The 13,235-nt window shown below is 44.7% G+C and overlaps 1 protein-coding gene across 9 annotated transcripts in view; it reads right to left on the bottom strand.

Annotated features, from left to right (window-relative positions):
- Positions 1–949: 949 nt before the first annotated feature.
- pbx3b (pre-B-cell leukemia homeobox 3b) overlaps positions 950–13,235 on the bottom strand; it is a 56,917-nt gene continuing 44,631 nt past the window's right edge. For 2 of the 9 annotated variants that reach the window (XM_076730505.1, XM_076730504.1), the window contains exons 4-11: positions 12,444–12,634; positions 11,309–11,444; positions 10,469–10,498; positions 6,384–6,549; positions 5,728–5,805; positions 5,156–5,268; positions 4,217–4,306; positions 950–2,641 (exon numbers count right to left, since the gene is read on the bottom strand). In XM_076730505.1, the coding sequence (XP_076586620.1) occupies positions 2,549–2,641; positions 4,217–4,306; positions 5,156–5,268; positions 5,728–5,805; positions 6,384–6,549; positions 10,469–10,498; positions 11,309–11,444; positions 12,444–12,634 (897 nt within the window). In that variant the 3' untranslated portion in view covers positions 950–2,548. The remainder of the gene's footprint in view (positions 2,642–4,216; positions 4,307–5,155; positions 5,269–5,727; positions 5,806–6,383; positions 6,550–10,468; positions 10,499–11,308; positions 11,445–12,443; positions 12,635–13,235) is intronic. The other 7 variants (XM_076730508.1, XM_076730506.1, XM_076730510.1 and 4 more) reach the window with 4 other exon arrangements.

Genomic DNA, 13,235 nt, shown 5'->3' on the forward strand with positions numbered 1-13,235 from the left:
TAAAATCCAATAGCTGAAGTCCTGAGGAAGAAAACGTATGTATTTGTAAAGGATGAATGAGCAAATAGATGTAGACTTCCATAACTCCTGCACGTGCACACTCCATTTCTTTAGGAAAAATGGTCTTAAGCAGCTTTGTCTGAGAAAAAACTCCCACTAAATGTTTAAAAATCTCCCTCAAGCATTTGGAAATCTGTGTCATGGGTGTGTGATATCAGGATAAAGATGTGATTTCCAGAGAAAGGTGTTCAATAAGTTCTGCACTGGTTGAGTGGACAAATATGCTCTCCCGGGAAACCGTCTGTGCTCTGCGCTTGAATTAAACTGGAGATATGCTGTTACATCTCTTTTGTCTTTCTCCTGTCTGCGTGGAAATCAAAGCAAACACCAAACGAGCGTGCACACGCGGCAAAGTCGCACATTAGCTCCACCTCAGGAGCGGGGACACTGTCAAAAATCCAGGAGCGTCCATGACTGAGAGACACAAACGCTGGACGCAAGCACAGGAGGAAGACGAGGGTGAAGAAGTCTGCTGAGAAAATGAGGATAAATGGATGTCAATCTCCATGTGGAATTGGTAACCAATGATCCATTAAGGCAGCCTTTCCACAGCAGACACACAAAACAGCCTGAATTAGACGTGGCTGACATTTCAGTTAATTGCACTAACCATGTCAGCCCCACAGAAGCTGCAAACCAGGTTAAGTCTTCTTCTACCCACCACGCGGAGCCGGAGCGAGGGTCCTCCACAGAGCCGACGTGTGCAGAACGGCTGCGCGCAAGTGACGAGTGACGATTTACATCACGAGCAAGGGCGAAGCTCTGTGAATGAGGGCTGCTTAAAAACCTGACAATACACCAAGGTGAGAGGAGATGGGAGTCACAGGAGGCAGCAGATGTGTGACGGAGGAAGGCGGAGGACCTCCCCTCGAAAGAAAGCACGACTTGCTGTCATGAAAGCAAAAGGTTTATTCATGTTTGAAATCACACAACTACCACAAGGAAGACTTTTCAGTCCAGGGTGTAGTCTGGTTAGAAAGAAACACTAAACATCTTTAATACATTAGAATCACTGCCACAAATCATTTGTCATGACTTTTCAGTTTCAGAATCACATACAATAGAAAAAAGAGAAAACAAGTGTTGAACCCTGTTGAACAGAGCTGAAAATGTACAGTTCTGAATACTGAAACCTCTATGCATTACAGTTTTTATAGTCATTTTTTTCCTTTTCTTTTTTTGCATGATTTAGTAACAAGATGAGCAACATTCAAAATGTTTTTTTTTCCTTTTTTTTTTTCTTTTCAGTATTTACAACAGTTTTACTGTTTGGTGTTAATTTATCAACAATGTTCGTCGCACCCCGTCGTAAAAGCCACAGACCAACAACTTCACCCCCCACCCCCCCACCCCACCCCGGCCGCTTGTCGTGGTATTAATATTGTTATCATTTTCATTTTTTTATTTTTGTCATTTTCAGTTGCGGTACAGCAACAGCATTTTATTAAAAGATTAAAATATACATTAGATTACATAGAGAATGGAGAGTTTACAGTGTTACAAGATGAAGTCGAAATAACTACAGAAAAACATTAAATAAGGGCAAAGAAACGATGGTGGTGATATTGTTTAGAGGTAGTAAGTGAGCACTCTAAGCTACAGAAATGTTGGAAATTATTGGTTTGTATGAATCTCAATGAGGTAATAAAGCTGCGTATTGATTGGTGGGATGTATAATTACTCTTAAGCTATATTATGTACAACTTTTCCTGTGTAACGGGGGCCCACTCCTGTGTGCCATGAAGGAATGATCTACTGTGGGGGATTTGTTGATAAGCAGTACAAAAAAAAAAAAATGTTTACATATGTACATACTAAACATCAAATTATAAAATATGGACGTGGTGTCATGTTATAGTCAAGCAATCAATTACACTTCTTTATGTTCCAGAGTTTGAGGAGTCGTTTCCTCCTGCTAATGTATACGGCTGTAAGGCAAAAATAAATCTTGAAAGTAACTACAAAGCTGCCATTGAGCTGTCAACGGTAGCATTGTTGAGCTGCTGGACAAGATTGTGAGCACATTACAGTCAAAGAAACAGCTGCTTTAATCTATGTGTCGTATGAACTGAAAGAGAACTCAATTATCAAAATGGAAAGTAGTAATTAAATCAAGAATCAAACAAATGGCCGTTTAAAATGTGGTCAAAGAAACGAGTGTCATCCAGTATTTTAAGGTCAGATCCTGAAAGTTTTACGTGGGAGGGCTGTTTTCTGTTCGGACGTGTGTGTGCTTACCCCTACGACAAACAAATAAGAGCGTGGCGGCTGAAGTCGAGCCATGAAGACGGAAAGAAAACACGGAACGATCAGGAAACACTGGCCGAGAATGACGGAGGATGTCGCTTTGCGTGTGGCGTGGTCACGGGAAATTTGAAGGTACGGGAAAACCAATCTGCTGTGAGACGTTTTTGAGTGTCCTCTGCTGCTGGCCAGCCGGTCGAAGGAGTCCATGCCCAGTTTGAGGCGAAGATGCATTAATAGCGGATCAATTCGAGGTATCGGAGTGCACGCTTCCTGGTCCCTCTGTCGGAGATATCACAGAAGACGGAGTCGTTGCATCTTGCCATCCCCCATTAGCCTGGGACACACATGGGAAAGGCTGAGATTACAAACACGTTCTGTGCAACACGAGCGTGGTGCATTCCCAAAATGTAACATAACACTCCGAATATGGAAATGAGACTCGGATTCTCTGCTCGTGTCGGCTGATATTACGCCGTTTGACACACACTGATGCTCTGTGATTAGTCCAGCATTCTCTGCATTACAGTAGCATCAGCAAAGAGACTCTTGGAAACAAATTTGTCTCGTGTCCCGACCAATGGGAGCAGTCCCTGAAATCAGTGTCTAAGCAGATTTCAGCAGCGGCCGACAGCTTGTCGCTACATATTCTCCTGTCAGTCAAGAAGAGGGAGGGCTCGGGCCGGGTGAGGTGGGGAGAGCTGAGTGGAAGTGACAGGGCAGGCCTCTCCCAGAGAGCCAGTCTTAGCCAGCCCGACTCTGCTTTGCTCCAGGCACGACCTAGCCTTTACAGGATCCTCCGACGTCACCAGCAACAGAGCTAAAGGTTAGTCTATGCTAATGTATCTATAAGGCACTTTCAGGGTTGTTGCTACAACAAAACAGGAGCTGCGCCACAATTTGACTCATTCAAACGGTTTTATTACTGCGCTGCTCCGCTCGCATTCGCCCGCTCGGTGCCGTCAGTTGCTGTTTTCGTGGGGGATCGCGCTGAGCTCTGGTGAGCCAGTAGGCACAGGTCTGCACTCACATGGAAGTGAGAAACCTTGTGAGAAAGTGAAAAACACTTGATCCTGGTAGGAGGTGACATGTCTAAAGAGCTTATAGCAACAAGGCTTCAGCAAAGCCAAAATGACACCAAAAGCAGTGAACGCTGGCGACAGCCCCCACCGTTTGTTTACACCCAATGTGCTCATTTTTGTCACAGAAAGCAGTTTTTCTTTCATTTCCAGTAAAACTGCTGCGAAGAATATACCTTACTTTTGATGTTTAAGCTTTAAATAATATTAAATATGCGTGCGTTTTACCCAACAGGCATGAGAATACAAAGAGAGGAAGTGCTGAGGTTCTGATACACTGCAGACAGAGAGAGCTGTCTGATAGCATTCCTCTCTCTCTCCTCTCTCTTCATCCTCTCTCATCAACAAAATTAATCTTTACTCTGATAGCTTCAGATTATGCGCTCCTTTACAAAAAGGCGCCATATCAAACCTCATCAAGGAAGATGGAATTCATGTCTGGAAAGGGCTGCAGGCGATCACATGTTCACATTTTATCATGAAGATAAGGCTCTGGAAAATTCTGTGAAGCATTTCAAAACAGCTAAATGCGACGGATGGCGTGCAGCGAAAAGCCTTTTTTCATCTCAAACAAAGTATTAAAGGACGTTTATTAAAGTAAAGCTGCAGATTTTATTCCCCTGCTGCGTAATGTGTTTTATTAAATACAACTTTTATTCATATCAGGTGACAAAGGGACAACATATGTCTAACGCTCAGTGGCACATGCTCTAAAACAGGAAGGCTGCGTCTGTCTTTAGCTGTGATATAACGTGCCGCACCTTCATTTAACGTAACCAAAACCGCCTTCGCCCCAACAATCTACACGAGCAACCAATAAAACCTCTACTTACATTCAAGCCATGTGGACTATACATCGTGTTTCCCCCGAGAGCATCATTGTATCCTGCCGTCTGACTGATAACATGGCGCAGGGTATCCACCTGAGGGGACAGACAAGGTGGACAAGCCGGTCACCTCAGTGTCTCGAAGCAGGCCAACACTAACTGCAAACATGCTCGGTGAAGCAACAGATACTGACTAGTGTGAAATCACAAAGGGACTCCTGAGACAGCAAATGTACTAACCAGATTTGTAACACAGCTAAAAGCTTGTCTAATGAAAAAAGGCATACTGACACTACGAGCATGCTCAGATCTACTGCGTTTTCTACAGAGGCTATGGGACAGTGAATAAAAACAAAAGTGACAATAATCTAACAAATACACTACGGCTGCTTTAAATTAGCTTTTCTGTTTACCTCAATCATGAATAAGCATAGATTTTTTGTGCATGGTAGCGGCTGTGTGCCAGTTGTGAAGCTGCGTTAAACTTACAGAATGGAGGACATCAACAACACACAATAACAAGATGAGACAGGAAGATAACAATATCGAATACAGAAAACAAAGGGAGAACACAGTACCAAAAACCCAATACCAACCCAAGAGTTCAAGTCAAAGCCAAATGCGTTCAATGCAAAATCTTTACTCAAGATGTTTGGAATAGTAACCAGTAAATTGTGGCATGATAGTAGTGGGGTGGGATTATATTTTGGTTGCCAAAATATTCCATCCAAAGCGAAAAAGTCAGTCAACACGTTAGTCAATGGGAGGTTCAGGAGGCCTCGCTGTGCTAATTTGAACTGCCCTCGCCTTCAGAGCAGCGTGCGTTTCTTATTTTCTATTTTTGGTTGTGCTTCAGACTGCACTGTGGATGGCTCAGTACACAGGCAAGACAAGGACAGCTCTCTGCACTGGTAGTCAGGAACTGTCCCCGATTGTTGATCCTACCTGTGACTGTACATTGGCTCCGACTTGTGCCCCTTGGTAAGAATCCCCATTCAGACTCTGCATGCTCAAGAACATGTCCCCAGAGTTTGGGAGGTTAAAAGAACCTGAAGAACCTGGAAAGGGAGGATGTAAGTAGCTGAATACATGAGAAGGCTATAAAGGGAAAGCACAGACACACACACACACACACACACACACACATATACACACACACACACACACACACACACAAATAACGCAGACACACACACGTGTCTGCAAACACAGACCCAACTCAGGCAGAAAATACACTGAAGAAAGACTCCCATAAAGCAAGCAACTACAAGGGTGAAGGAAGGAGAGGAAACAAACAGAAGAGGACGATATGCAGAGGGACTCAAGAGGATCGTTTCACGGATGCGGTGGACACAAATGAAATGAAAATCACATGACACAAGGGGGCCGGTTCTATATGCGGTTGGTCGCCTAAGCTCCCAATTGTTCCACATCACCTACTTCCAATCTAACGTTGGCAAGGAGGTATCACATGGTAAATGACAAGGACAATAAGAAGCTTATGAAAAGACCAGTACCAGTAAACATGTTGGTTAAAAGAGTGTTTTTGCTCTCTGCAGAATCCAGCTGAAACTCTTCATCTTTCATCTGGAATCCTGGGTGCAAGAAAAAGGGACCACTTCATAAGCTTACCACATCCCGACGCAGGTCAACCTAGTCCAAACTCAGCATTACATCACTCAACAAACCGGACTAAGCATGCCCCGTTAGGCTCCCTGTTTCTATATGACTCCCATTCAGTATCAGCTGCATACAATGCCATTTTGATATAATACTATTACTGTAGGTTAAAATGCTCCCAGCAATTACGTCTCACTTTATTTAGCAAAAAAAGCAGCTCCGCTCAGTGCGACTACATACCATTACATTACAAATGACAGCAAGTTGACAGAAAGTCAAGGGGAAACAAATCCCACGGCATCCTTCTGAGTGTTTTTTTATTTTGCCAAAAATACATGTGTTCTCGGTTCACAAGTCAGGAACGCTCTCTTTATGCATGAGTTTGCTTGGCATCAACTGTCTTATAGACAGGAGACACTGTGATCCCCAAGCTGGGAGCAGAGCCTGTCACTCTCGCCTGTGTGGATCGTGCATGAGAGAGTGAGGCAGGTAGGCAGCAGGTTCAGGGCTGAGGAGGGCGCATCTTTGTTTGTCTATATGCAGGAGTGCCTACCGGAGTTAGGTGTGGTAGGGGAGTTGGCCTGGCTGTTCTGCACTGCAGCGGCTGCAGCGTGTGCTGCATTTACAGCAGTCTTGGCGGCATACAGGTTGGCCTCTTCCTGAAACTTGCCGATATTTTTCTTGTACCGGATCCTTTTGTTGCCAAACCAGTTGGATACCTGTGTGGAAGAGCAGAAGGAGGAGGAGCAGAGGAGTCAGACGTCAAGCAGCCACAGCACCGTGCACTGAGCAGTGTGATTGTTTCAAGATGTCATGTTTGGGTCCATCAAGTACCCAATTCCCAGCCCCTGCAGTAATGTCCGCCGGGTACACAAGCTAATTAAGCCATAATCAGGAGCCACTTGTGTCTTCTCATGGATGGGAGCATGACACGCTCTCAGATCCGTCTCCTGACGACGGAACTAAAACACAAGGGGCTCCTGCTGCACAGACACTAAAGTCAACGCATTATATATATCCCTCATATCATGGCTGATTGTTAAAGATACAAATCCCTCAGTGAAATTTATGAATGCTCATATTTTACCCTCCAAAGAATACTCGCTGATTCCAGATCAGTGAGTCTACGTGATTGACACTTTATGTAAATACATACAAATGATCAAATATCACAGGACAGTGCAGCAAATGCAACCAAGAGTTGTTTATTCCATGTGAGCCATATGCGTCAAATTTAACATCAACAGAAATATGGAAAACATTTTCATACATGTTAAATGTTCATATGTCATAATTTTTAGTAAAGCGTGCACCACCTCAGACTCTCATACAGTCGGCCTGAGGCCTGGTTAGCTGTGCGTAAGTGCTTTGATATTGTGTGTGTGTGTGTGTGTGTGTGTGTGTGTGTGTGTGTGTGTGTGTGTGTGTGTGTGCATGCTCAGTGATTCTCAACTTTAGTTTGTAATTATCAAAAACAAGAGTTGGAGGGTGAAGACCTGCAGACACGTGAAGCAGTAAACTCAGATTCTCGGGCCGTCAGTGTTAATTGATATGTTAAAATAAAACAGGGATATTTTACCAAAGTGGAATGAAAGCGTAGAGCCACAAGGAAACACTGAGCGTAATGGACATCTGAAACTGGGTATATTCACATTTAGAGCACTTGGAAATGCTCATTTGGCTGAATTGAAGCGATGACATCCAACATCAGTCAGACACTGAAAAGTTGTGCGAGTGGTGAACCTTATGTGCGAGTGCTGGCTCTGCAATAACTGTGGAATAATAATGAGATGATGCTTGTTTTTAATGGTTCTATAAATTAGAGTGTCTTGTCGCTGTGCCGCTGCCCCCCTCTCAGGCCCTGCAGCCCACGGCTGGACCAGCCAAAGAGCAGCTGCCCCTAATGACGCTTTATTTAATTTCCACCCATGTGCTTAAATTTTAATATCCCCAGCAGCCCGCCAATGCTGTGGCGTAAAAACTGACTGGATTTGCAGGACATCAGATCATTTCTATCCTGCACGTCTTTGTGCTCTAAATCTTTAATATCTAGGCAATTAAAATTAATGACCATTCAGGCGAGGCCCACTGTTGGCAGGGTTTCCTTGACATCAATTGTTTGATGGGTTTACCTAGAGGTTAAACTAACAAGCAAGGTTTAATTGGAAGCAATGAAAGCCCTGGCCATCATCCTTTTTACTTAACCTGCTTATAGTAGATTGTAGAGCCAAAGACGATGCAATATTCTCACTCTTTTCGACAGCTCGCAAAGTGCCTGCAAACCCCAGGAAATCACAGAAAATGTGCTCTAAAGCCCACCAGTTTGTTTAATTTAACAAAATGTTCATGCAAACAGTGGATTTAACAGAACTGCATTTATTAAAATGTCAGCTGTGGTATTTGCACATGAAGACACATTTGTATCATTAAGCCTGAAAGTTGACAGCGGGAGATAACACAAGTTTACTTTTTAGCACACACCAGTACGGCAGGAATCCGCGGTAAGTCCACTGTTTTACATTAAAATGGGATTATTTCACAAGTTGGCAACACAAACTTTGATGACATGACTCCTGTCCTTTATGATGAAGTGTGTTATGACCGTGCTGTGCCACTGCATGGTGTTACAGCCTGGACAGACTCAGCAGTGTTGGCATTCAATCCTCTGGACTTCACACCAGCCTTCTGCGTCCTGCACACACATTTCTCTCCTGCCCACTGAACTCTGGCTTTAGTGATTCTCGGGTTCAGCTAAATATTGAGCAAATGCACTGCACTGTAAGGTGTGGAGCACAACCCAATCTACAGAACTAATTCCCTTTTATCTTGTGGCAGGCCATGCATTCAATTGACTCCTATGTGTGGTGAGAACCAGGTTGTGAGATTGAATTACCTGACATCAGCAGCCTCAAAGGCAGCGATTGTATAATGACCATGCACACTCCTTGCAAGAACACGATACCGTTGCCTTCAGTGCTGCCCACTAGAGAGGCCGTGGAGCTGTTGTTAATAATTCAAACTATTTCACCCCCTTTCAGGTCAATACTCCTCGCCAGTCAATGCAAGGCAATGCGTGATCTGTCTATGATCTGAATATATCTGAGGGTACAATGCCCTCAGTCTTAAACACTAAGACAAAGGTGGTCTCACTAGCTGTGATACCATCAATTATACAGGCCGCATTAATAATGAATAAGAACTCAAGTCTTGGCTTCTCTAAATTCACTATGATCTGAAATATTGAAAAGTGCCACTCTGAAGAAAAATGTCAGCAATATAGAGGAGTCTTTGCGCTGGAGTCTGCCTTAAATGACACAGCCATTGACACAGATTATATCAAATACAGCCTCGGTAAACCCCGACACAAACCGCAGCCATCCAATCCCATGCCTTCATTCCGGATTCCAGCAGAGCGCATGCAAAGTGACAGAGGGCATCAGACGGCATCCTGCCTTTAGAGCTCGTGGTACCTGAGCTGCTGCCTACAAACAAGCAGGACTCAGCATCAGACGAACTCACATCGTCAGATAACCAACACATTCAAGACTTCTCTTCCTTTTGCTCCTTCAAAGTTATCACCGCGGCGTTTTGATAGAAATAAAAAGCTGGATTTGGACTGCAGGACTCTCCTGAGGTAAGGAGGCTCTGCTCTCAGGGAAGACGACTGTGCATGACTTGCATTTCAAACGATCCCCGCTGAAATGATGCAGGGCGTTTCGTCAGCGGTGATGTATCGAGCGAGGCCGCGGACCCATATTGGCTTACCGTTCACGACGGATGGTTTTTACTTAATGAACTGTTTGTGCAATCAACAAAGCCCGCAAAATGTATTTTGGGGGTGTCTGAAAAATTACTTAGGCGAGCCCTCGCTGGGACACAGTGAGGGATAACACACTTAGGGCGCGCTCGGCATCATGTCGAGCCTCCGACTTTGTTACTCACTTAAAATGAGCCAAAGCACTAAGAATAAGTCAATAAGAACGTCTGCCGTGGCCTCCGCTTGTCGAGGAGTACGCCACTAATGGGGCCTGAGATGAGCTCAAGTGAATTTTTAAAAGCCCTCTAATTTCTGCACAGACTGATTCGCTCTCGTGGGAGCTCGTACAGCGGCCTGTTTTGCCAGGCACTCAGAAAACAGAGTGGAGCTCCATTTGTGAGGGTCGCCGGCCATTTCTTTAACTGCCGCAAAGCACACAGCGCTCACGGGGTCGGCGTGTGGGGGGGGGGGTGGATAAACTCAGAGCGCAGTTTGAGGATTCAAAAGACCACACAATTAGTCGACGCTCTACAACAAACAAAAAAAAAAATAAGGTGGTAAACAAAAGCCAAAAAGGAAAAATTCATGTGACACATTTGTACACACAGAATATGGTGAAAACATGAGTGTAGCTTCAAAGTATGAATCAAAAAGAGTCTGTGGTCCCTAAAGGTGGGATGGAAATGCTTGAAGTTCTCATCCACTCTTGTAAAAAATGTAAATTCAAGCTTGAAATACTGTAATTCATGATAGCATTAGCATTGATCCAGTAGTGTGAGGGAGGGAGGTTCTGTGCAGTGAAAACTGTGAGGCTGTTACATACATAAACAAAGGAGGTACAAAAAAATGAAAACAGTGGATCAGGAGAAGTTATGACATACCTGTGATACTGTGATGGTGCTTCCCACCCCCTGAAGGCAAAAAAGAATGGGCTTTTACAGTATCTGACTCTTCATGACTACACTCAATATACCCCTCAACACCCCCTCCCCACACAGAAAAAGACACTGCAGATTATTGTATAGATTCATGTTTCTCTGATATTGTGTCTCATGAGGACAACCATAGAACAATAGAGTATCAAAAAATCTAGATAGTAGTCACAGTCATAGCAGAAAAAAGCGAGCACAGGATAATAATACTTTGGATGTGGGGGTAGGTGTGAGAGATATTGCCTTCAGGTTTACCCAACAAGGAGGCGATGCTACATATAAAGTGGGAAAGTCGCATCTTTAGCTCTGAAATATAACTGTGAATTAGCAGAGTCCTGCAAGGTCACTTGAGCAGCAAACATACAAATAAATACCCGGCATCATCCGGTGTTTTGAAGCGCCGCACTTTAACTGCTTTTCTTAAAGTAATGGATGATGCCATTTTTCTTCCCAGCTTATGACCTGAGCGACTGACCAGGCAACAGAGGGAGCACACATGGCGGATGGGAATGAGAGGGGGAAATGGCAGGGGACCCAGCGCTGGGGCGGCTAAGGAAGGACAGCATAGTGCTTTGATTGAGGCCAAGATGATATAGGCCTCCCCTCCCGGTGGCCCTGCTCTGACTGACTGGGACCAGCCTTGACTGAAGCATCATTAGGCAGCCACAATGTCAAGGTTAGCTAAGGACATTGTGTCTTGGTGGTGTGACCTACGGTAACTATCCCTCTAGGCTTTAGCCTTTCCCACCCTGATTACCCACCAGCTACTGTTAGATGAGCACTACCCACCTGGGAAACTGTGATGCTGCACTTCTTGGCCAGCTCCTCTTTAGCCTCCTCGCTGGGATACGGGTTGCTGAGGTGCGAGTAGAAATATTCGTTCAAAATTTCCGTCGCCTGCTTGCTGAAGTTTCTCCTTTTCCGCCTGAGTGGGGAGCAAAATGAGAGAAAGGCCGAGCAAGCCTATTAGTGGGACCAGCATTAACTCATCCATTTGGATTGCACAAATTGCACAATCAATCTCACACATAAATGGTGAAAATAATGAGGAATGGGCTCTAAGGGCCCTCAGGAGCAGAATATCGTGTCCTGCTCCAAGAGTCTCGTCAACACACAGAAGACCAGACTCCAACCAATAAACTGACAAGCGCGCACACACACACACACACACACACGCAAACAAACACAGTCACAAAACACATACAATGTTTAATTTGGTCTGTTGGTCTCCAATCTCCAGTCCAAGCGTGTAATGTGTAGAGTTTAGTGCAGCGGATGGGTGGGCTTTGTGATGGAGCGCGCAGCCCAGTCGGAGTGCATCTCGGTACATTATAGAAATCACGGCATGCACAGTTGAGCATTGTTCCTGAAGTGCCACAGCCCCAGGGATCTCCAGTAGAAACAAGCAAACTCTAACTAGATCTGGGTCCCCTTCCCTCCCAAGGGCACTACTTATCATGTTGTTGAGCATTTGCTTATTTTGCCTTGTTTACCGCGCTTCACACAGGCAGTGGGCAGCAAATGTGCTTCCACTTGGCTTGTTTGGCCCAAACTTGTGCCGCTCTCCGCAGAGCTCCACACAGCACCACACTGTTAGTGATTAGAGTAATCCACAACACCTGCTGATGACCTCCCCTCCATCCATTACACATGACTCGGTCCCCGTTTCATTTGGTCTTAACTGCTCTCAGGTGTGGGGCATGATTGTCTTGAAAATGGATAATGCATGGAACATGGACACAATTAAAATCATGCATCTCTGCAGAGCTCACACTGTGTGCTGTGCCAGAAAAGTGGGAGAAGAAACAAACTTCAGGCCTGCACGCAGTCTAAAAATGACCTCGCCCACTGGATTTGCTTATGTGGGTCATACGGAAGCAATGAAAGCTTCTAGATAGCAAACACACACACACGATCCACTGACCTGGCATCAAGGAATCTGGAGCGCAGGATCATGACGGCCTCGCAGGTGCTCTGCTTCAGTTGCATCTGGATGGAGCTGAACTTACGGTGGATGATTCCCACCATGCGCTCGATCTCTTTGGGGGAGATGGGCCGCGTGCGAGACTGTTCCCTCAGCAGGTTCATCACATGGGTGGTGAATTCGTTACACGCCTGCCGAGCGACAGAAAGCAGCCAAAGTGAGGAAATGTCTCCAATCGCAGCAGAGAGCGTTTTAAAATCACAAAAAGTCTCTGACTGATACTGAAGTTGTGCATGTTTTTCATACAGGAAACGAGCTCATTATGCACGAGCTCTTTTTATCAAAAGCTTCAACGGAGCGAACTGTTTATGTATTACTTTGATGACATAATAGGTGAAGTCATCTTTGAATATAAATGCAGATTTGCAATTTGGCTCGGCCCTAATGCGGAGCGAATTTAAACAGCTTTTCGTTAAACCAGTAGTTCATACATGATTAATTAGAATAACTCATTTACGTAGTGCACACTTTAGCTCATTACTCTGAGTAAAATTCGTTAAGTATTTACATTTAGATAATTAAAACCTGGAAACACCCTTAAGAAAGATGCATTTACTCCAGGCGAAGTGTTGTGTGCCCCCGCATACCCACCTCCTCTCTCAGAGAGCAGCGAGTAAATTAGTCTAATTTACCTCACTGGCTTGCTGAGGCATCACTGTTACACCTTCTATTTTCACCCATAATGCCTCTGTGTTTAATGGCAGGCTCAAAGTGCTAGGTGAAGGAGATGAT

The sequence above is a fragment of the Chaetodon auriga genome, chromosome 5 (assembly GCF_051107435.1).
Source record: "Chaetodon auriga isolate fChaAug3 chromosome 5, fChaAug3.hap1, whole genome shotgun sequence".
Classification (NCBI taxonomy): domain Eukaryota; kingdom Metazoa; phylum Chordata; class Actinopteri; order Chaetodontiformes; family Chaetodontidae; genus Chaetodon; species Chaetodon auriga.